Source organism: Temnothorax longispinosus, chromosome 11 (genome assembly GCF_030848805.1).
Source record: "Temnothorax longispinosus isolate EJ_2023e chromosome 11, Tlon_JGU_v1, whole genome shotgun sequence".
NCBI classification, from domain to species: Eukaryota; Metazoa; Arthropoda; class Insecta; order Hymenoptera; family Formicidae; genus Temnothorax; species Temnothorax longispinosus.
In genome coordinates this window covers 11,067,569-11,091,372 of record NC_092368.1, presented here as the reverse complement: position 1 = coordinate 11,091,372, position 23,804 = coordinate 11,067,569, and the positions used below count along the sequence as shown (strand labels likewise).

Genomic DNA, 23,804 nt, shown 5'->3' with positions numbered 1-23,804 from the left:
TATCACTTGTTTTACTTACGTCTATCTTCGGTTGGATAATCCTGAATTAGCTGTATATGATATTTCGGATCGATAGTCAGTTTGCGAATTCTTGTTGGAACAAAAAGGCTTCTTGACTTCTGTCCTAAAATCATCATCTGTAACATATTGTCCATAAATGCCACCCAATTAGATGTCCATGCGATATGGCCGTTTGATCCCGTGACAGATGCACTTTTTAATCCACGAAATTCGCCGGCATACTGATAACCGCGAAGCCTTAATTCCTTGTAGATGTCTTTTGTATTCATTTCTTCTTCATCATCGACACATTCAGCAAGATGAGCAGATGTCTTTTCATTTGCAATATTGGTTGGAACTCGTACTATTCCAGTAACAACAGTATTATCTCCTTCGATTATTTCAAACCTGTTGCTGCCTAGATATAAATATAAATTTGTTATACATAGCATGTGATAAACATTGAAGCATATTATTAATTATAATAAATTAAGTGAACGAGAATATATTGACATATAGGGCTGAGTAACTTACAGAAGCACCCACACAGCACCGAAATATTTCAGAAAGCTTTCAAAAAACTGTCAATGAAATATTAAATTTTTTAAAAAAACATTTCAGACATGTTTCAGATATGTTTCAGAAAGATAAAATGTCCGCCAAGCTGAGATTTCAGAAATGTTTCTGAAATCTCAGAAATATTTCTGAAATAATTCTGAAATGCTTCAGAAATATTTCTGAAATGCTTAAGAAATATCTCTGAAATGCCTAAGAAATATCTCTGAAATGCTTCAGAAATATTTTTGAAATAATTCAGAAATATCTCTGAAATGCTTCAGAAATATTTCTGAAATAATTCAGAAATATCTCTGAAATGCTTTAGAAATATCTTTGAAATGCTTCGGAAATATCTCTGAAATGTTTCAGAAATATATGGAAAATATTTCAGATACTTTTTTTCTCATATCAAAATCAAATTGTTCCGGATCACTCTGTATAGGGCTGTATAGGGTAATCCGGAACAATTTCCTGTCTTTTATAAATCATATTCTTGATTATAGTCATGATTTTGCTTCGCCGGAGGCCTGCTTATATTAGATCCCAACTGAAATTTACTTGCGAGTTAATCTTACCATTATGCGCCGCCTAGCGGCGTCGTTGCATATTTCTCTGAAATGTTTTGTAATATTTCAGAAATATTTCAGTGAAAAGAGTCATAAATGATTTCGATGAAACGTTTCAGAAATACTTTTGAATGATTTCAATGTTACATTTCAATATTAATTTCCAAGTTATCTTTTGGAAAGCTTTCAATGATATATGATTTTGATGAAATGTTTCAGAAATACTTTTGAATAATTAGCAAAAGAATTATGTTTGACCCAACTGGCAAATTTTATTGTTCACAAAACGCTACGTTTCGACCGCAGATTTCGGTCCTTTTCAAACATATAGAAACTCACAAATATTAATTATTAGTCAAACATAATGTCCAAACTACGCCGAATCTAAAAACTAAACATAAAAAATTGTGGCACGCAACAATATAAGTATAAGTCCAAAAATAATTATATAAATCAAAACTTACATATTTGTGCGTTAAATTCACAGAAGTAAAATAATACAATTTAAACGGCATTTTCGTTATTCGTTTATGTCGAAGGGCATGTAAGAGCCGTGCGGTGGTAAAATTTTAACTGACGAGAACAGACAAGTAATAAACAAACCAACGACGTCAATATTAAAAGCCAGGGCGTAGAGAGGGAAACAGAGAAGAAGGAGATAGAATTACGTTTCTTTTATGATATGTTCGTAGAGATGTAAAGATTGCAATGCTACGTATATTGGGCAGACAAAAAGACATTTGTGCACACGTCTCAAAGAACACTAGAACGATATCAGAAAACCGGCGAGTAAGCATTCTGTAGTTAAGCGGAGATGTTTTTTATTAAAAAATTTGATGACACCATTAATTTACAAAAGGACACGGAGAATCTTAACGCTCTCTACGAACATATCATAAAAGAAACGTAATTCTATCTCCTTCTTCTCTGTTTCCCTCTCCACGCTCTGGCTTTTAATATTGACGTCATTGGTTTGTTTATTACTTGTCTGTTCTCGTCAGTTAAAATTTTACCACCGCACGGCTCTTACATGCCCTTCGACATAAACGAATAACGAAAATGCCGTTTAAATTGTATTATTTTACTTCTGTGAATTTAACGCACAAGTATGTAAGTTTTGATTTATATAATTATTTTTGGACTTATACTTATATTGTTGCGTGCCACAATTTTTTATGTTTAGTTTTTAGATTCGGCGTAGTTTGGACATTATGTCTGACTAATAATTAATATTTGTGAGTTTCTATATGTTTGAAAAGGACCGAAATCTGCGGTCGAAACGTAGCGTTTTGTGAACAATAAAATTTGCCAGTTGGGTCGAACATAATTCTTTTGCTAATTGTTAATTATTCACTGGCAATTCAAGTTTTTACTTCTCCGTCTTTACTTCTAAATAATTTCAATGTTACATTTCAATATTATATTCCAAGTTATCTTTCGGAAAGCTTTCAATGATACGTATTTTAGACATTACGTACGAAATATTTCTTTAAAATGTTTCTTTAAAATGTTTCGTAATATTTCAGAAATATTTTAGTGAAAAGGGTTATAAATAATTTCGATGAAACGTTTCAGAAATACTTCTGAATAATTTTAATGTTACATTTCAATATTATTGTCCAAGTTATCTTTCGGAAAGCTTTCAATGATATGTATTTTAGACATTACGTGCAAAATATTTCTCTGAAATGTTTCGTAATATTTCAGAAATATTTCAGTGAAAAGGGTCATAAATGATTTCGATGAAACGTTTCAGAAATACTCATTTAAAATGTTTCGTAATATTTCAGAAATATTTCAGTGAAAAGGGTTATAAATGATTTCGAAGAAACGTTTCCGAAATACTTCTAAATAATTTCAATGTTACATTTCAATATTATTGTCCAAATTATCTTTCGGAAAGCTTTCAATAATATGTATTTTAGACATTACGTGCGAAATATTTTTCTGAAATGTTTCGTAATATTTCAGAAATATTTCAGTGAAAAAGGTCATAAATAATTTCGATGAAACGTTTCAGAAATACTTCTGAATGATTTTAATGTTACATTTCAATATTAATTTCCAAGTTATCTTTCGGAAAGCTTTCTGAAACAAGTTGCAGTTAACTCGGAGAAAGAGAGATTCCGTGTTAGGATTAGTTGTTCTAATATATTTTCTCTGTATACTAGACATATTGCGTCGTAAAAACGGCATAATCTACATAAAAAAATTAACTTTTTACGTAATAATATTACCTTCTTGGATCGAAAGAGTTAATTCGATCTCATTTTGTTGTGATAGTACTGTAGCACGAATAAAATTAACGTTTTCAAATACAATTGGTGTATTGATATATTCTTGAGTTTTTAAGATGCCACTCGATGCGACCATTTCCCAGATATGAAAAAGATACCCCATAGCAGGAAATAAATTTTTTTCATTAACGACATGGCCCGTCAAATACGCAAATTCTTCATCAATTGTGCTAATAGTGACAAGTTTTTCCTTTTTAAATTCATGAATTGTCTTTTTTTTACCAAATCGTATTACATATAAGTTTTCTGAATGCTCCCATCTGCAAACGTCATTAAAATCGTTATATAATTCTTCTGTAAATAAATTATGTTCCAAAAATAGTTGATTCAATACTTTATATGAAATTTAAGCTAAATAATAGTGAAATTTTAACTGATCTTAAAATTTCACTATTTTCTGTTCTTTGCAATACGAAAATACATTTATCATTGTGATAAGTAAGGTGATAGAATATCTTCAAAATACAGACAAGATTTAAAGATTAGATGATAAAACTAATCAAGTTTGAGAAAGAGATCAGAATTCTAATTCAATATCATGTTAAACATGTACTTTTGTAATTAATTGAAATGTTTTAAAATAAACTCCTCACAAGAATTAGAGAAACACTTAATTTTTCTTAAAAAATAGGCAAAATTCAAGCAGTAACTATATTATAAATAAACGAAATTTAAGTTTAAAAATAAGATTTTAAAGTTTAAAATCTTTACTTTCGAAAGGTCACTATGATTTTTTATAGCAAATTTGATTGACACAGCAGTGCGCACTCGGTGCACATTAAAGCTGTACACTGATTTAATCTCTAATATTTAATTAAAGTAAAATGCAAATATTTCGATTGATAAAATGCCTAATACATATTTTACCAAATAGTATAATAAAGAATATTGACGATTTCGTGACTTAACACGTTTATATTAAACATACACTTTACGTTGATTTGTGTACGACGGCTTTAATGTGCACTGAGTGCGCACTAGTGCGTCCAACCGAATTCGCTATTAATTTCTGTAAGTTTGGTCATTTTTACATATAGAAAACTACGAGCTGGACAAAATAGGTAATTTTCTTCCTATAATACTTTGTGAGCCTGTCACGTGTCCAAAAAAAGTCTGTGAACATTTTCGACTTCCTAATGTGAAAGCTTGAAGTATTCCCTACAAAATCGTTTTGTTTTATGTTTCTACGATTTTTTGTTACTAAGTTATCGTGGATTCAATAAGAAATAAGCATTTTAATTTTGATTGCTCTTAACTCTGTAAAAAATCATCGTACCGCAATTAAAAAAATGTGCAAATTAGAAACTTGCACATTGCTTCCTCATCATTAGATCGATACCATTGCTTCTATTTTATTTCGCTCACAAAGCTCCTCTATGAGAAAGCTTGTATTTTATTCGATGCATAATTATTAGTAATTATTTGTTTTGGCTTCCTCATAGAGGAAGCTTTATGAGTAAAATAAAATAGGAGCAATGGTAGCGATCTGTAATGATGAGGAAGCAATGTGCAAGTTTCTAATTTGCACACTTTTTTCAATTTTAAATTTAATCTTTTTATGAATTGATAGAGCTTACAATTAGTAGTACAAGTGGGGTTTTACAATCGACGCAATATCATATCGATGTTGACTTTGGGAGTTCAGGCTACATGGTCCAATATGGACTTCGCATATGGACCTTTTATCGCGTATAAAGCTGGGTCTAATCAATTAAATCTTAAAGAATTATATATGAAATAGGGATAAAAAAGACTGAAGAATATAATAGAATTATAAATAGCCTGATATCTCAAAATTGGCGAAAGTTAGAACAACCACGGACATTTCTCAAAAAATTCAAAATTTTATAAAGAAAAAAAGAACCCTTTTACCGATTATCGTCAAATTTAATACCAACCTTCTTTTAATAATACTCTATATAAAGTTACATGTATAACTTGTACATGTAATTTTTTGAGCAGAAATCAGTAACTGCTTCACCGATTCTCGCCAAATTCAATACCTTCCTTAAATGATATTCTATCCATCAAATAACTTACACATTTTTTAAGCAGAAATCGGTAACTCTTTCACCGATCCTCGCAAAATTTAAAACAACCTTATTTTATTGATACTTTATATAAAATTACATGTACATCTTATACACTTTTTAAGCAGAAATCGGTAATCCCTTCACCGATCCTCGCCAAATTCAGAACAACCTTCCTTTAATGATACTCCATATATAAGATTACATGAATAACTTGTACACTTTTTAGGCAAAAATCGGTAACCCCTTCACCGATCTTTGCTAAATTCAACACCAACCTACCTTTAATGATACTCTATCCATAAAGAAAAATTAAGCTTGATATCTCAAAATTTGCGGAAATTAGGGTAATCATGTAGATTTTTTTTAGATACAAACCCCTTTATTATTAACAGTTTTTCTATTTTTATTATATTTTTCAGTTTTTTCTACCTTTATTTTATATATAATTCTTTAAGATTTGGTTAATCAGTTCTTGAGTTATAGAAATTTCAGTAAATCTGGCACACACACACACACACACAACATTTTTTAAAATTACGATTTTCCGATGTTTTAAAACATTCTGAACACATTGGCATCAAAAACTAAAAAAACTATTTTTTCTTCGGTCTTTTCTATCTCTATTTCATATATAATTTTTTAAAATTTAGTTGATTAGACCTAGCTTTATATAATGCGATCAAAGGTCCATAAGTATAAGAAGTTTATGAAAACAAAGTTTCCTCTATGAGGAAGCAATAAGGGTAAAATAGCCTGCTATCTCAAAATTGGCGGAAGTTAGAGCAACCACGGACATTTCTCAAAAAATTCAAAATTTTATACAGGAAAGTTACCGATTTTTTTCTTGTAACGTTTTCCGCGAACTATACTCATTTGTTAATAAACCGAATTTTAAAGAATTATATATGATTGGTGGTGGGGTTAATTTTTCGATACCGATTTTTTTTAAACCGGTTGCGTAGTTTTCAATGCCAATGTGTTTCTTATCAAGAGACACGGTAGTGTCTCGCGCCAAGTACACGCGGAGCGAGACCGACCGTGACTCTTTTACGCGACGCGACGGGTTGCGAGTACCCGAGATGTTGAGATCTCGATAACGAGTGAACGGATCAAGTTCTAAGTAGGCTTGATCGATAGCTTGGGGTCCAATTAGGGGGGGAGGTTTCTCTCATAATATTCCGCTACGTGCCCTACGAGCGGAGATATTGCGACGCAAAGTCCAAATGTGAAAATTTATTTTTAAGATACTACTTCTAACGTCGACGTTCTTGTATGATGACGTCATAATCAGAAACGTTACTTTCACTTTTTCGACGCTGGCGGCGCAGGTATCGCCAGTTTCGATATCGCGCGCGTATTTCGAAATTAGGTCGATAAACTTATCGGTCAAGAGTAAGATTTCTATTTAGGTATTTTAGGTAAATTAGGTATATACTTATATATTGAGTCAATTCCTTCATGTTTATCTGGAGAGATTTCGTATCCTTACATCGTATTACCACCGCTGCCGGAAAAGAAGGTTCTCTACGCTTGGCAGAAAGTGCCGCTAGGAAATTTTTAAGTCGATTCTTATGAATCAAGCTTGAATTCGATGTCTAAGTATCCCAGGTTGCCGATGACGAGGTCCAGATAGTGCGCTTCATAGTTTTCGGTGTCCAGGTGTAATAATACGTTGAATTCGATGTCTACGTGTCCCAGGTTGCCGATGACGAGGTCCACATAGTGCGCTCCGTAGTTTTCGGTGTTTACGTGTATTAATACCTTGAATTCGATGTCCACATGTCCCAGGTTACCGATGACAAGATCCAGATAGTGCGCTTCATAGTTTTCGGTGTCCAGGTGTAATAATACGTTGAATTCGATGTCTACGTGTCCCAGGTTGCCGATGACGAGGTCCACATAGTGCGCTCCGTAGTTTTCGATGTCTACGTGTATTAATACCTTGAATTCGATGTCCACGTGTTCCAGGTTGCCGATGATAAGATCCAGATAGTGCGCTTCATAGTTTTCGGTGTCCAGGTGTAATTGTACGTTGAATTCGATGTCTAGGTGTCCCAGGTTGCCGATGACGAGGTCCACATAGTGCGCTTCGTAGTTTTCGGTGTCTACGTGTATTAATACCTTGAATTCGATGTCCACGTGTCCCAGGTTGCCGATGACGGGATCCAGATAGTGCGCTTCATAGTTTTCGGTGTCCAGGTGTAATCGTACGTTGAATTCGATGTCTAGGTGTCCCAGGTTTCCGATGACGAGGTCCACATAGTGCGCTTCGTAGTTTTCGGTGTCCAGGTGTAATAATACGTTGAATGCGATGTCTAGGTGTCCCAGGCTGCCGATGACAATGTCTAGATAGTGAGCTCCGTAGTTTTCGGTGTCTACGTGTATTAATATCTTGAATTCGATGTCTAGGTGTCCCAGGTTGCCGATGACGAGGTCCACATAGTGCGCTCCGTAGTTGTCGGTGTCTACGTGTATTAATATCTTGAAATTGATGTTTAGGTGTCCCAGGTTGCTGATGACGAGGTCCAGATAGCGCGCTCCGTAGTTTTCGGTGTCTAGATGTGATAATACCTCGAATTTGATGTCTACGTGTCCCAGGTTGTCGATGACGAGGTCCACATAGTGCGCTTCGTAGTTTTTGGTGTCTAGGTGTATTAATAACTTTAAATCTGAATGTAGGACACGTAGATATCGAATTCGAGGTATTAATACACGTAGACACCAAAAACTACGGAGCGCACTATGTGGACCTCGTCATCGGCAACGTGGGACACCTAGACATCGAATTCAACGTATTATTACACCTGGACACCGAAAACTATAGAGCGCACTATCTGGAACCCGTCATCGAATTCAAGTTTGATTCATAAGAATCGACTTAAAAATTCCCTAGCGGCAGAATTAAAATTATGTCATGACATAATAAAAATTCGCTGAATTAAAATTATGTCTAGACATAATAAAAATTGGACGAATTAAAATTATGTCTAGACATAATAAAAATTGGATGAATTAAAATTATGTCTGACAAAAATAATTCCGCATTTTTATTATGTGTATACACATTTTAAAAAAAAAAGGTAAAAGGAGGCGCTAAGTACACGCATAGTAGTGTATATGTATTATGTTGTTACCCTGTTATGTTGTTACCTCGAAAAAAACAAAGTGGTAGTATTATACCTCCAAATAGCTTTACCCTGTACATACTGTTTATAAAATGCGTAATACTACAAAAAGGCGTGATATCCGTACAAAATTACTTTTTTTAAAAAAAAGGTAAAAAAGAGCGCCAAGTACACGCATAGTAGTGTATATGTAGTTATCTCAAAAAAAAAGAAAGTGGTAGTATTATACATCGAAAAAATCTAAGTAACAAGTGGTAGACGTAATCTTTATATCTCGAAAAATCTTGAAAAAATCTAAGCAGTAGTATCTTTATTTCCGAAAAATTATAACCCAAGTGATACACATCACAAAATTATGTTACCTTATCAAAAAGAAGAGTCGCGCTTCAAGTGATCTATTACAATTACAAAAAAGAAATGATATCTCTTTAAATTACAGCGCCAATTACAGAGAGAACATATATATTGCCTCAAAAAATAATTGTTGCACTACTTTGAAAAATTTTTACATTGTGTCAATTAGAAAAGTATGTATGATAACAATTTTATAAGATTAAAAAATTTTATTTAAATTTAACAAGGGAATACAAGATATTTAAATACAAAGTTTACATGTGTATTTTTTAGTGGTCACAAAGAATTACAGAGGTACACAGTACAAAATAAAAATATTTTATTAAAATACATAAATTTTTCTTGTAAAAAAACTTGGCGCTGCTAGACCTCGAAATTTTAAATAAATAAGGACAACAATAAATAAAAATAATTCAGAAAATAATGCGATGGGAGTAATATTAAATGATTATCAGCGTAGATGTGCGAGTGAGTAATATGGGTGTGCGGGTGACGACGCGGACGGCGGATAATGCGGCTTATCATTAAGTAAAGGATAAATTTATTTAAAATTTCGAGGTCTAGCAGCGCCAAGTTTTTTTACAAAAAAAATTTATGTATTTTAATAAAATATTTTTATTTTGTACTGTGTACCTCTGTAATTTTTTGTGACCACTAAAAAATACACATGTAAACTTTGTATTTAAATATCTTGTATTCCTTGTTAAATTTAAATAAAATTTTTTAATCTTATAAAATTGTTATCATACATACTTTTCTAATTGACACAATGTAAAAATTTTTCAAAGTAGTGCAACAATTATTTTTTGAGGCAATATATATGTTCTCTCTGTAATTGGCGCTGTAATTTAAAGAGATATTATTTCTTTTTTGTAATTGTAATAGATCACTTGAAGTGCGACTCTTCTTTTTGATAAGGTAACATAATTTTGTGATGTGTATCACTTGGGTTATAATTTTTCGGAAATAAAGATACTACTGCTTAGATTTTTTCAAGATTTTTCGAGATATAAAGATTACGTCTACCACTTGTTACTTAGGTTTTTTCGATGTATAATACTACCACTTTCTTTTTTTTTTGAGATAACTACATATACACTACTATGCGTGTACTTGGCGCCTTTTTTTACCTTTTTTTTAAAAAAGGTAATTTTGTACGGTGTTCTAAAACGCTGAAATATCGCATTAAAAAAATGCAAAATTGCTAATAATAAAGGTGTTACCGATTTCTGTTAAAAAAAAAAAAATGAACGCGTGGTCGCCACGCGCGTTAGAAGTGAAACTTCTGAAGGCAAGGGTTTTGCCATAACTTTTTGTGTCGTAAAATTCGTGTCGCAAAATTCATGTCGCAAAATTTGTGACGCTTTTTTGTGTCGCAAAATCGAACTTACTACCGTGCCAAAAGAAGAAAAGAAAACATATAGATGCTCAGGGTTAATAACAACTGTTGTGTTGAAACCAGAATTGCAAAAGTGGTAATTAAAATATTTATTTAAAGAAGTTTAATTTCGTACGCCTATTGGTCAAATTTTCGTTACACTTTTCGTGTCGCATAATCGAACTTACTACCGTGCCAGAAGAAGAACCGTCTCGCCAACGCCGTACGCCTATTGGTCAAATTTTCGTTACACTTTTCGTGTCGCACAATCGAACTTACTAAAGTACCAAAGAAGTTTCATTTCGTACGCCTATTGGTCGAATTTTCGTTACACTTTCCGTGTCGCACAATCGAACTTACTACCGTACCAAAGAAGTTTCATTTCGTACGCCTATTGGTCGAATTTTCGTTACACTTTTCGTGTCGCATAATCGAACTTACTACCGTGCCAGAAGAAGAACCGTCTCGCCAACGCTGTACGCCTATTGGTCAAATTTTCGTTACACTTTTCGTGTCGCACAATCAAACTTACTACCGTACCAAAGAAGTTTTATTTCGTACGCCTGTTGGTCGAATTTTCGTTACACTTTCCGTGTCGCACAATCGAACTTACTACCGTACCAAAGAAGTTTCATTTCGTACGCCTATTGGTCGAATTTTCGTTACACTTTTCGTGTCGCATAATCGAACTTACTACCGTGCCAGAAGAAGAACCGTCTCGCCAACGCTGTACGCCTATTGGTCAAATTTTCGTTACACTTTTCGTGTCGCACAATCGAACTTACTACCGTACCAAAGAAGTTTCACTTCCGTTACACTTTTTCGTGTCGCGAATCGAACTCACTAGCGTGCCTAAAGAAGTTTCACTTCAAAAATAAACGGGCACAGTAACAACTGTGCCGCACAACGTAGAACTACGTCAACTGTCACTATTTCATGTTAAAATATTCAGCGAAGGAAAGTAGACGTAGGGCTACGTCAGTTATCTATATATATAAGTACCGTCGTCTGTATGTATGTATGTATGACCGCGAACTACTCATTCGTTAGTGGTCCGAATTTTTACCAAGGGTACATGAAATAGGGGTAGAATTTCCCAGGGAGTGCCATAAAGTGTATAGTTTTTCGTTACCGATTTTCTGGAAACCGGTTTTTTTAATTTTTCCAATTTTTCGGGAAATAATTGACCGAATTTTAAAGAATTATATATGAAGTAGGGGTAGAATTTTTCGGGGAATGCTATAAAGTGTATTATTTTTCGTTACCGATCTTTTTGCAAACCGGTTACGAAATTTTTCCAATTTTTCGGGAAATAATTGAATCTTAAAGAATTACATTATGAAATAAAAGTAGAATTTCCCCGGGATTGCTAAAAAGTGTACAATTTTTTGTTACCGATTTTTTGGGGAACCGGTTACAAATTTTTTCCAATTTTTCGAGAATTAATTGACCAAATCTTAAAAAATTATATATGAAATAGGAGTCGTGTCAAAATTTTTTTAATTTTTGGAGGATAAGTTTAATTTTTTATTAATGGATAATTTTTTATTAATGAATTGATTTTTTGAAACCGGTTACGAAGTTTTTCCAATTTTTCTAAAGGGGTTTCCGATTTTTGTTTAAAAAAATGTACGTGATTGTTCTAATTTCTTCAAATTTTGAGATATTAACTGAATTTTTTTAGAGATAATTTTTCGTTATTTTTTTAAAAACAATGCCCAAATTTTTATAATTTTATAATTAAAATTTTATAATTTTTTGGAGATGGCAAAGACGTGTATAATTTTTCATAATCGATTTTTTGGAAACCGGTTTCAAAATTTTCTAATTTTTTGAGGATGGCTACAATGAGTTTATAGAAAAATTACTAATAATAAAAGGGTTTCCGATTTCTGCTCCAATTTCCGTAAATTTTGAGATATAAAGCTGAATTTTTTTTATGGATAATTTTTGTAGATAATTTTTCGTTACCGATTTTTGTGGAAACCGGTTACAAAATTTTTTAAATTTTTCGGGAGTTAATTGATCGAATTTCAAAGAATTGTATATGAAATAAAGGTAGAATTTCCTGGGGTTTGCTATAAAGTGTATAATTTTTTGTTACCGATCTTTTGGGAAACCGGTTATGGAATTTTTTCAAATTTTCGGGAATTAAAAAAGAATTCGAAGATGTAGGTTAGAGTTTGAGGAGAAAGAATATCAAAGGTGCTCTTAATTAATGAGTGAGTTTGGGGAGAGAGGAATAGATTTTGAGCCCGCGCTTCGCGCGGGCTCAAAATCTAGTTTCATATATAATTCTTTAATATTTGGTTGATTAGACCTAGCTTTATACGCGATCAAAGGTCCTTATACGAAGTTTATGAAAACAAAGCTTTCTCTATGAGGAAGCAAAACAGGGGTTCAATTTTTGAATTCATTCACAAGAGAAAGGTATGCGAAAATTTTGCTTTTACAAAAACGTTGCAAGTAATTGGTTAAAAATTATGCAATAGCTGAACAACATTTGCGCATACATTTCTCTTGCGAATGAATTCAAGAATCGAGCCCCTGATTCTTAAAGCTGAAACTTTGCTCTATGAAATGGTATAATAGCCAAATTTTTTAAAATAACATGTGGACATGATGCAAATGGATGAAAATAATGTAAAAATTAGCGATTTTTCCCTTTTTTATTTTGATCCAGAAAGCATCAATGTGTAGAACAACAAATTTATTCTTTAAGTTTTTTGTACTTTTAAGTACCCTGCATTTTTAAAAAATGTGCTTTTCATGGTGGCTACTATGTTTTTATGGGGCAAAATGTACAAACAATTGTAAAATTGCTTAAGGAGAGTATGCAAAATTGAGGTAAATTGAGGTTTTGGCAATTGTTAGGAGAACGAATAAATCTTACGTATTTTAAGTAAAAAAATAAAAAAAAATCATAAAAATTACGTCTGTAGCAGGGAAAATGTGGAAAATGGGAAAAAACGTGCATTCGTTTAAATCTCCGTAACAAGACGTAATTTTCTTACGTTTTTTTTTACGTATTTTGAGTCACAGAATCTTGAGCCAGCTATCTGAAGTGACTCTTCTATATGTAAAAATTACAAACGCACAGAAGCTAAAAAATTATTGTGACCTTTTGAAAGTAGAGATTTTAAGCTTTAAAATTTTTTTTTAAACTTAAATTTTGTTCATTTTTAACGAAGTTATAGCTGCTTGAATTTTCCTTATTTTTTAAGAAAAATTAAGTGTTTCTCTAATTTTTGTGAGTTTATATATATAAAGGTATTTTATTTTCAGCAATTTTTTTAACGCGCGCGTAGCGCGCGTCTGTGATGTCTAGTAAATATAAAATACGCATACCTTATGAGAGGCGAAATCATTGGAGTACTGCGACTTACAGGAAATTCTACTGTCGGATAGAGGCTTGAAATCTGTGGCTGCAATCCTGCGTTATAAAGTTTTCCGATTAATTCTAAAAATATATCATCATTAACATCTTTGATTTCTTCACATAACGCTACATTTGTTACTGTAGAGCATAAATAATTGTTTAAAATGTATTGAAGAATGCTCTGAGGAGATATCTCTATCGTCACTGTATCACTTGGAATCAAACTTATTGTCTTTGTGAACAGAACCGGAGATAATAAAGAATTTGTATAATATTTTGAACATAAAGGTAAAGATAAATTAGAATAGTGATTAGCGGATGTTGTTAGCCATTTAGAGCTACGAAACTTTGTTTGTGGTAATATCCGGTTCAAGTATTCTTCAGATTTAGCTGCAGCAGGTTTAACGTAACGACTATGAAAAGGTATACAACCGCAAGAAATTTCTTTTACAGAAATTCCATTAGCCTAAAAAAATGAATAAATTTGTAAGTATTAATAATAATTATTTGTTTTAACAAAACGATTTAAAGAAACTAAGTAGAAAAAAAATTGTTGGTGTTATTATAAGCATGTTTATAAGCATTAATATACCTGCAGTTTGGTAAGGAATGGTTTTATAGAATTTGTTGGTCCGCTCACAATAACATTGGAAGAACTATTGTAACAAGCTATATCGATATCCGAAGAACACATAATTTTTAAGGTTTCCAGGTCGAGATTAATTTCAGCCATGGAGCCGTTAATTATTATCGACTCATGAAGTGCTAAACCGATGTAATATGCCGACAGAATCGTTTCTTCGGCTGTTAAACATCCATCGGCATATCCACAGATTAGTTCACCAATAGAGTGACCGATTATAAAATCCGGAACTATACCAATAGATGTTAAAAGATCAACCAATCCAATCTGCAATACATATAAAAGTAATGTTTTCTTAATAAAAAAGAACAAGACCGCTATGATATACAATCGAATAAGAATACAAGCCATTTTCGATCTAAGCTTAGATCTTAGCAGTTCAATATTAATTGCACATGTATTATTTATAATACATATACACATTATTTATAATACATATACTATACATATATATTTCAACTTTTTAAACTGCGCGCCAATCACAGTCGGACTTGAAACAGTTATTATTGGAATAATAAATCCCTCCCTCCCCGTAATTAAATAATTAAATCGCGTCGATTTAATTCTGGAGAGGGACGGTTTTTAATATTCTAACGATAGCTGTACGTTTAAAATCCGACTGTGATCGGCGCGCAGTAAAAAGTTGGAATATATATGTATATGTATTATAAATAATACATAATAAATAACACAGTCGGATTTTAAACGTACAGCTATCGTTGGAATATAAAAAACCCGTCCCTCTCCAGAATTAAATCGACGCGATTTAATTATTTAATTACGGGGAGGGAGGGATTTATTATTCCAATAATAACTGTTTCAAGTCCGACTGTGATTGGCGCGCAGTTTAAAAAGTTGAAATATATATGTATAGTATATGTAGCCGATTATAAATAATACATATACGCGGAAATTAATACTGAGCTGCCTAAGATTTAAGCTTATTAGATCCAAAAATGGCTCATATTCTTATTCGAACGTTTTCTTATTTGGTTTAAAAAGATTAGACTTATAAAGTAAATATATTTTTTAATCATTTTTGATACATGGTGTATCTACACAAAATACATTTATAAAGGCCAAATAAAGAGTTTTTTCTTACCTGTAGTCCAATGAGACCCAATAATAAATTAATGATGTTATCAAAAATATTTTTATTATTACTTGTTAAAATATCTGTAAATAGTATGCCGTAAGTTTTTAAGACGGTACCACATTTTTGGATTGCCTTGGCAAATACTGAGAATTTCATTAAAGCGTGACCTATTAAAATTTTAATAAAGTTTGTAAATGTCGATATACAGATATGTACATCCATCCGCGCATTTACACACACACACACACACACACACACACACACACACACACACACACACACACACACACAAAACTTAGGGTAACTCCGGTATATACGCCGCACCTAAGGAAAACTTAATTTATTGAGTATTATTTAATATGTTTAAGGCAAATTAATTATACCAATAAAAACTTTATACTGTCTACTACTATAAAAAAATTAGAAATATGAAATATTTATTCTTTGTATTTAACAAAAAAACTTTTAGAGACCCTTGCATTTTTGCCATATATCCCATAGAGGTGGGATAAATGATATTCATAGGTGGAATATACGCCTTATAAAAAATTATAAGTAATGTTTATAAATAAGATAATAAAATGTCGTAATAAGTTATGAAATGTGTGTAAAAAGTTCATTAAGAGGATCCTAAACTGACCCACATTACCGACAATTGCAGGGAGAGCTCCAACTTTGAGTAGACTGCACAAAACTTAAAAAAATTTGTACACAATTGAAATATGCACGAAAACACATCGCGCGAGTGTTGATTTCAAGACAAAAATCGGAAAAAATTAAAAATATACATTTTTGAGCTGTCACCTACCGTAAACGTTTGCTTAATACAGGAGTTGTACAGTTTGTATATGTACAAAATAAGATACACGCGCCATTCGTATAATGTGAACAAAGAATACCGTACATAAAAAACTAAAATTAAAAACGTAACAAAAAAGTTTAAGCTTTTGCTACTATTTTGTGCAAAAGCACATGCAGGTTGATAGGATAAGCAGTATTGCGTGTAGCGAGAGATGGCGCAGCGATCGAACAAGAACAGATTACTATAGTTAAACAAGGACAGATATAGAGAAAACAGGATTAGAAATGTTGACATTATTGACATCGAGGAAGTTTGGCCTTCGCTTTAGAATCCCCTTATTAAGGTGTAAGAATGATAAACAAATTATAAAACTAAAAAAAAATTTTTAAAGAAAATAGACGATAGATGCTTTAAAGGTTATAGTTATATGATCAAAAAAAAGGAGGAAATAGAACACAAGGATATTTCGATTTTTACAAAGTATCTGTACTACGGCATAAATCTCGCATGTTAAAAATGTCGTATATCCTAAACAGGAGAGACATACAAGATATCAAGCTAAACAAAAAATACAAGAGCTATGCACTTGTATTTTGCTGTATTCCATCATTTAAAATCCCTCTGCACTTATGTATTATGAAATAACCATTAAACCTTTTACATTCTCTACAGTAATCATTTTACGTAGTCGTAATATATATGATCGCTCTACTTACTACGGTGAGAAATCGATTCAACTTACGACGGTTTCGTTAATATTAACAGTAAAGAACTGAAATTACAACACAATACTAATATGACATAAAGGCACATAACAGAATAATTGCAAGTAAATACCTTCATTTCTTCTATTTTTCTCACTTTTACGGCATAAATCCCCGCGCGGTGTAAATACCGGAGTTACCCTAATATTTAATGTAGTCGGAAAGGGTACGCAAGAAAGGAGTCTAGTTCTTCACCATATTGTAACATTTATTCTGATAGAATATTCTGTTAGAATTCAATTTTACTTGTTAAAATATTATAAGTTCCTAATAATAAATAAAAACCAAAAAATGGAACTTTTATGCAGTATTATAAGTTTGAGAACATATTAAAAACATGTTAATTTAGAGATCATGATTATGGTGCTTTCCTGCATAATTGTGAAAGGTTATTGGTATTCTTATGTTCTATATGTATATCCTTATCTTAAGAATTGTTGAATGTTGTATATTTAACGTATTTTATAGTAATCTATTTACTTACTCATCCCAAACCATTGAGATCCTAGTCCAGAAAATATAAAACAAATCGGTCTTCTTATATATGAAGAATGTTCTATTTTACTAATTGTATTATGAGATATTTTAGACTCAGTTATCATGTATCCTCTATAAAGATGACCTTCAATATTATCACTATAAATATGGTGTAGTAGAGATATGTATTCTGCATCTACTGATCGACATCGCACCTATGTACATTCAGTAAGAATAGTATACATCTTATCCTTCTTTGAATTATTTTACACAAAAGAGAAGATAATATTATTTTATTTTACATAAAGTTATTTGCTAAAAATACATTATTATTATTTAATATATTGAATAAAACATATTGACATTTCTTTTTTGTGCGAAATAGTTTTAAAATGCAAAGGACTAAATCAAAAATAAATGGCTTTCCGTCCAATTGGCTGAATTTTTAACATGTTGTAGTTTAAAGCACTTTGATCAGAAGTCTCAATAGGCACAACTCTCGAAAACGGACAGTTTCGGCGTTATTGACATTAGAACGTTACCTTAGTACGTATAATATGAATGATACAGAAAAGGTTTCCTTACACTTTGGATGAAGTGTATTAAATGTTTATATATGTGTAATATATGGAGATTTTTTACGGACATACTCCCACATACCCCTCCTCTCCTTCAATATACACATATGCAACATTGCAACACATATCCAGGGGAAAGGGGGTAAGATGACGACCTTAAGGTTTGCCGATTTTTCCTAATTTCTGTAAAAATAAATAAAGATCTATTTTTTTATATTTACTAAAGTCTTTTATATAAACTGTAAAAATTTAAAAACTCTAAATAAATTAAAATTTTTAAAAATTTACATTTTTTAAGAACGTGTCGTTTTCGTCATCTTGCCCCCATATGCGGGTAAGATAACTTTTAGTAGCGAATAAGATAACGAAAAGTCAAATTAAGTTAAAAATATACTTTTTTAAGAATAAGATTTATTTTATCGTAATAAACTTCTTATATTGTTTTGGTGTTATAATATTTTAACGCAATGAAAGAAAAATATAAAAAAACAAAAAAAAATATCAGTGAAATGCACATAGTAAGATTTATTTACACAGGTAACCAATATTAAAAAACTAACTAATTTGACGCAATCACATTTACAATGCACATTAACAATTATAACTGCATTTACGGATACGTTATTTTGCACACGCATGACGTTTGTCATCTTTACCCGCAGTCATTGTATTTATTTTTATCATTTAATAAAAATGTTGCAATTCGAAAAATGAAAAATGCTAGTATGTTATTCTATACATGCTTAGCTATATTATACTGTAATTTTATAGAGAAAGTGAAAGTATTTATTATAATTAGGTCATTTCTTATAAACAAACACTAAAAAATTACATATGGGTGCATCCAAAACACATTTCTTATTATTGTTACGTCCTGTTGACTCCACGATTTCCTTCTTTCGTGGAATCACTCATCTCATCACACAAAACAGACGAAAATAGCATAAAATAGCGGCTATCAATTGACGAAGCGGATGCACTCCAACTGTCATCGCTCATTAAATGGTAAATGACGAAACCTTCCAGAAGACCCAAACCTAATAAAATAGGAAAATTATAGACTTGTTTGTCGCATTCCATCTAATTCCACGAAATAAAGCACGAAATTTCACATATCTCAAAATTTTGTGGCAAAGGGCGCAATAAATTAAAAACGCCATAAGGATCTGGGTGACCTCTCGGGTCACGGAAGGGCTGATCTCACGCTTTTCCGTAAAACGCAGATTTGACCTAAGACCCACGCCTCGCGGCGATTGATAAAATTACGACTCTGGAAGGGACTGTCAAAGGGCAAGATGATAACGTACTCGCCAATGAATAGCCGCTAATTAAAAATTGCTCATAGGCAATGACGATTTTTGGGGAAACTCGCCACGGGATAGGCGGAAAATTGAAACATACGTCACGATCAGAAGAGAACTCCACCCAATCAAATCGGATTAAAACATAATCCCGCCTCCTTAATTTTGTATAAAAATCGCGACTTTGCGCACTTGGAGTCACTTCTGATCCAGTCCAAGACGTCTTAAAATTATATTTACCAGCCGTACTTGTCAACTATCATCCAGCTGTATTCCTCAAGTGAAACTAGATTTCTGTCGCGTCGCGAGTCGATTCTGTGCGCGGCAAGACACATCACAGAACCGAGCCAAACCTACCTCCGGAAGAATCCGGCGCAGTCACCTCAGAGACTCCCCGATCATAGACGTCAACAGTAAGTCCGAGATACCCGCTTGTTATCTACATACACCCCTACAGTATACATGTATATATATGTGTGAATACCATACACGAAAACACGTATATATATATTTATATATATAAGTATAAAATCGTCTTTAAAACTCCCTCTTTTTTCGAATTCAAAATCATAAAATAATTTTAGTGAAGTCGAAAATTCACCGCCGCAAGTCCTTGGGAATAACTATCCGCAATCGGCTAATTCGGAACAGGCGCGCCCGCATAGTGGAGCGACAGCTCCTAGCCTCATTCCTAAGACGCGAACGGTCTCCGCATATCGAACTCGCTATCCCCGATTCTCCCTCTTCCCGATCTCCCTCATCTGCCTATTGTTCCCTTGCGTATCGGGTGTTCCCCGATACCCCAGAATCTTCCCCCCTTTTTGAACCTTCCTACTCTCCAGTTCCTTCCGAGGAACTCCGCCACTTGCGGAGTTCCGGGAGAGATCACCCTGCAACTTCTCCCCTGTTCCTTTCGACGGAATTCCTTCCCCCTCTAGTTCCACCACCCTCTATCGTGACCGATCACCCTCTCCCTCCTTTTCCGACTCGAGTATCGAAGTACTCGAGGAATCCTCCCCGCGTTCCCCATCCCCTACTATAAAAATAGTATATGAATGTATAAATTTATAACTAATCGCTAATCGACCATTGTATCGTAATCATAGTCCCTTACGTAATCATGAATTTATAACTGACTATTTCTCTAGAATAAATTTAAATATTTTATTCCGATAACTATGTTACCAAATTAATGTTTGAACCCTCGTTTTTATATATTCACGCATACATAGTCAACACTTATTCTTCACAATCTACTCACCAAATGTATCGTTGATTAGCAAAATATCGATCTTTATAAAAATCCTCCCCGATCTTCCGAATTTGTACCAGGACCAATGTCAATCCACACACACACACACACCACACTTTCACGTATTATTATATACAATAATGATTCTTTAATTTGTAATAATATTTGTTCTATTCCTTTACAATAAATGTTCTAATTATTTGATTAAAATAAACTCAATGTTTATTCAATTATAAATAAGACCTCACCCCTCACTACCTCTCTAAATCGCACAAGGTCCGATCCCCGGTAATAGGGATATTATCCTTGACCGAAAACAGGACCGCGAGTGCACGAAAACTCTCAGTAGGCGTAATAGCGTCCCTTCTGGACGTTGACCCACGACTAGAGTTTTCCCGAAAAGTGCATTCGACTCGAGGCACGCGCCCTTCTAGCGTGAATCCGAGATACCATAGAGATCTCGTTACGTCTTCCTTTACCCCCTCCCTCGGATAGCCTTTCCTTCGCTATCCGTCGAACCAATGTACCTAAATTCCGGGGTCCTGACGTAACATTATATTATCTACTTTTGTGGACAGACTGAAATCAAACTACAAGAAATTATGTGCCATTATCTAAAGCCTTTAATGAGTTCAGCATCAACTCGTTATTTGTTATTAGTTTATAAAAATTAGCAATTTATCATCTTACCCACTTCGTCATCTTATCCCCCTTTCCCCTACATAGTGTTCCACTTTAACTTTTACACCGTAATAATCGGCCCGTTCGGCTGGAACGATACGTTTCACGGGGCGTATCGTTACAAACCTCCATAGGGAAATTTTTTTATTTTCCCAAAGTTGGGACCACGCGTACTTTATTCCTTATATCGAAAACAACTTATGTGTAAAACTCTAGGTCGATCGGAAACAGGGGTCATTAGGAACTCTATCCCAACATTTAATACTCTTCCAAAGTGTAAGAAAACTTTTTCTGTATCATTACCCACTCGGCATGTTATGTTGCAGAAATATTGAAATACTCGGAAATAGTGCAGAAATATTTCGTTAAAATTTTATTTGTAACTATGCATCTAAAATATTTCAGAAATGTATTTGAATCATGTTTTTTTATAATATTGCATTAACAATATTTCTGAAATCTTTCAGAAAGTTGTTTGCAATATTTGTAAGTTTCCGTAATATTGCAAAAAAATGTAGTAGATGCAATATTTCAGAAATATTTTTAAAACATTTTAAAAATAATATTACGTTTGCATTGCACGAATAATAATTTCGGTGGTAAACATGGCGTTAAGGGGACCCACTTCCGATGACCTTGAATTTAACATATATTATCAAGGACACCCTCCCAAGTAACATGCAAGTGATTTTAGTCGGGGGTCACTTTTTATTAAAAAGTTATTAACAAATAAAGTTTGAAAAAAATAGCAGATATTTTGAGTATCAAAAAGCGACCCCCACCCCGACTAAAATCACTTGCATGTTACTCGGGAGGGTGTCCTTGACAATATATGTTAAATTCAAGGTCATCGGAAGTGGGTTCCCTTAACGCCATGTTTACTCTGATATATGATAAAACTATTATTAAGTTTACATTGCACGCGTTATATTTTTACATACAACAATGTTTTACATACAACATTGCATTTGTAATATTTCCGAAAGTTGCTGACAAACTTTAGAACTTATAAAAAATTAAATTTTTTATTATGTAAATATTGCACTTTATTGCATTTTGTCTCTTTTATTAAAAATTTTCTGATATTTTAAATTTTGTCATATGGCATTTTTAATATAATATAAAATATTTAATAATATTTAATGTAAAATAATATTCGACGCTGACTGGCAAAAAAGATTTATTCGTATATCTGTATTGTTATGCGATAGCTTTGTCATCAAAATAAGCAAGTATAAGAATGAAAGAAGCGTCAGAGTCAGAGGATCACCAATTCCTTGTTCGATCATCGATGTCAAGCAACAAGGCGCCGATGAACGGATGGATGGATGGGTGACCGGCTGAGAGAGCGGATTTCTTCGGACAAACGCGCGGCGGCTATACGCACATGACTTTAACATATTTTTTTTGTTCCGGTAACTAAATATTTCATTTTTCACATATTAACAAATAGTTTTTGCGTCAGTAACAAAATTTTGTTTGCTAATACAAAACATTTTTCTCAGTGTAAAATGTATTTGAAATATCTCTGAAGTGTTTCTGCAATATTTCGTAGATATATTTCAGTATATAACGAAATCTTTCAGCAAGGTTGCATTTAAAATAATTGCGGACATTGAAACATTGCCTAAATGATGTAGAAACGGTTGTAAAATATTTCTAAAATATCGATAAAATGTGTAATATTTTAAATAGAATTTTGCAGAAATGTTTCTGAAATATTACATGCCGAGTGGATAGTCAGATACGTACCTTTTAATTAGAATGTTACCTAAAATAACATTCTAAAATTAATAACGCCAAAACTGTCCATTTTCGAGAGTTATGCTCATTATGATACTTTTGATCAGAATGCCTTACATATGTATAATATAAACATTATAAACTACAACATATCAAAAATTCAGCAAATTAGACGGAAATCCATTTTCCCTTGATTTAGTGCGGGGTTCTTTGTTATATATATGTAAAAATATTTTTGTAGACACCTCTAATAAATATATATTTATATTTATTTTATGTTTAATATTTATATTGTGGTAATAAGACAGTAAATATGATAAGATTGAAGTTATTGCTGAAATAGATGAAGTAAGCCATTATAATATTTGCTTACATCATCTAAGATGATTTTAACTGCTTCCTCTGTACGTCCAGATACGGCTACCAGCCTAGGTAAGTTATCATTCGGAGTTCCATTGTTGATTTTTTGTTTAGGATTTGACTTTAATAATATGTGGCTATTAGCCCCTCCAAATCCAAAAGAATTAATACCTATATAACCACCCTCCCATTCTGTTGGTTCAGTGACAATCTTTATTCTTCCTTCGATAATAGCAGGCAATTCTTTTCGAGGACGCTTGAAGTGTATAGTAGGCGTAATTATACCGGTTTCCATCGCTAATAATACCTTTAAGAAACCATATTTTTTTGCTAGCAGTAATTATTAATTAGTAATCGCTATATATGTATGTATAATTAAAACAGTATGAGAAAATATAAATTGCTGTAATCACACTT

At 32.7% G+C, this 23,804-nt stretch overlaps 1 protein-coding gene across 3 annotated transcripts in view; it reads right to left on the bottom strand.

The window, feature by feature from the left end:
• LOC139821852 (fatty acid synthase-like) overlaps window positions 1-23,804 on the bottom strand; it is a 56,295-nt gene that overhangs the window by 9,672 nt on the left and 22,819 nt on the right. For all 3 annotated transcript variants that reach the window (XM_071793210.1, XM_071793212.1, XM_071793211.1), the window contains 7 exons: window positions 23,401-23,694; window positions 17,480-17,687; window positions 15,436-15,596; window positions 14,283-14,600; window positions 13,660-14,156; window positions 3,362-3,681; window positions 20-418 (listed from right to left, as the gene is read on the bottom strand). In XM_071793210.1, coding sequence (XP_071649311.1) covers window positions 20-418; window positions 3,362-3,681; window positions 13,660-14,156; window positions 14,283-14,600; window positions 15,436-15,596; window positions 17,480-17,687; window positions 23,401-23,694 — 2,197 coding nt within the window. The remainder of the gene's footprint in view (window positions 1-19; window positions 419-3,361; window positions 3,682-13,659; window positions 14,157-14,282; window positions 14,601-15,435; window positions 15,597-17,479; window positions 17,688-23,400; window positions 23,695-23,804) is intronic.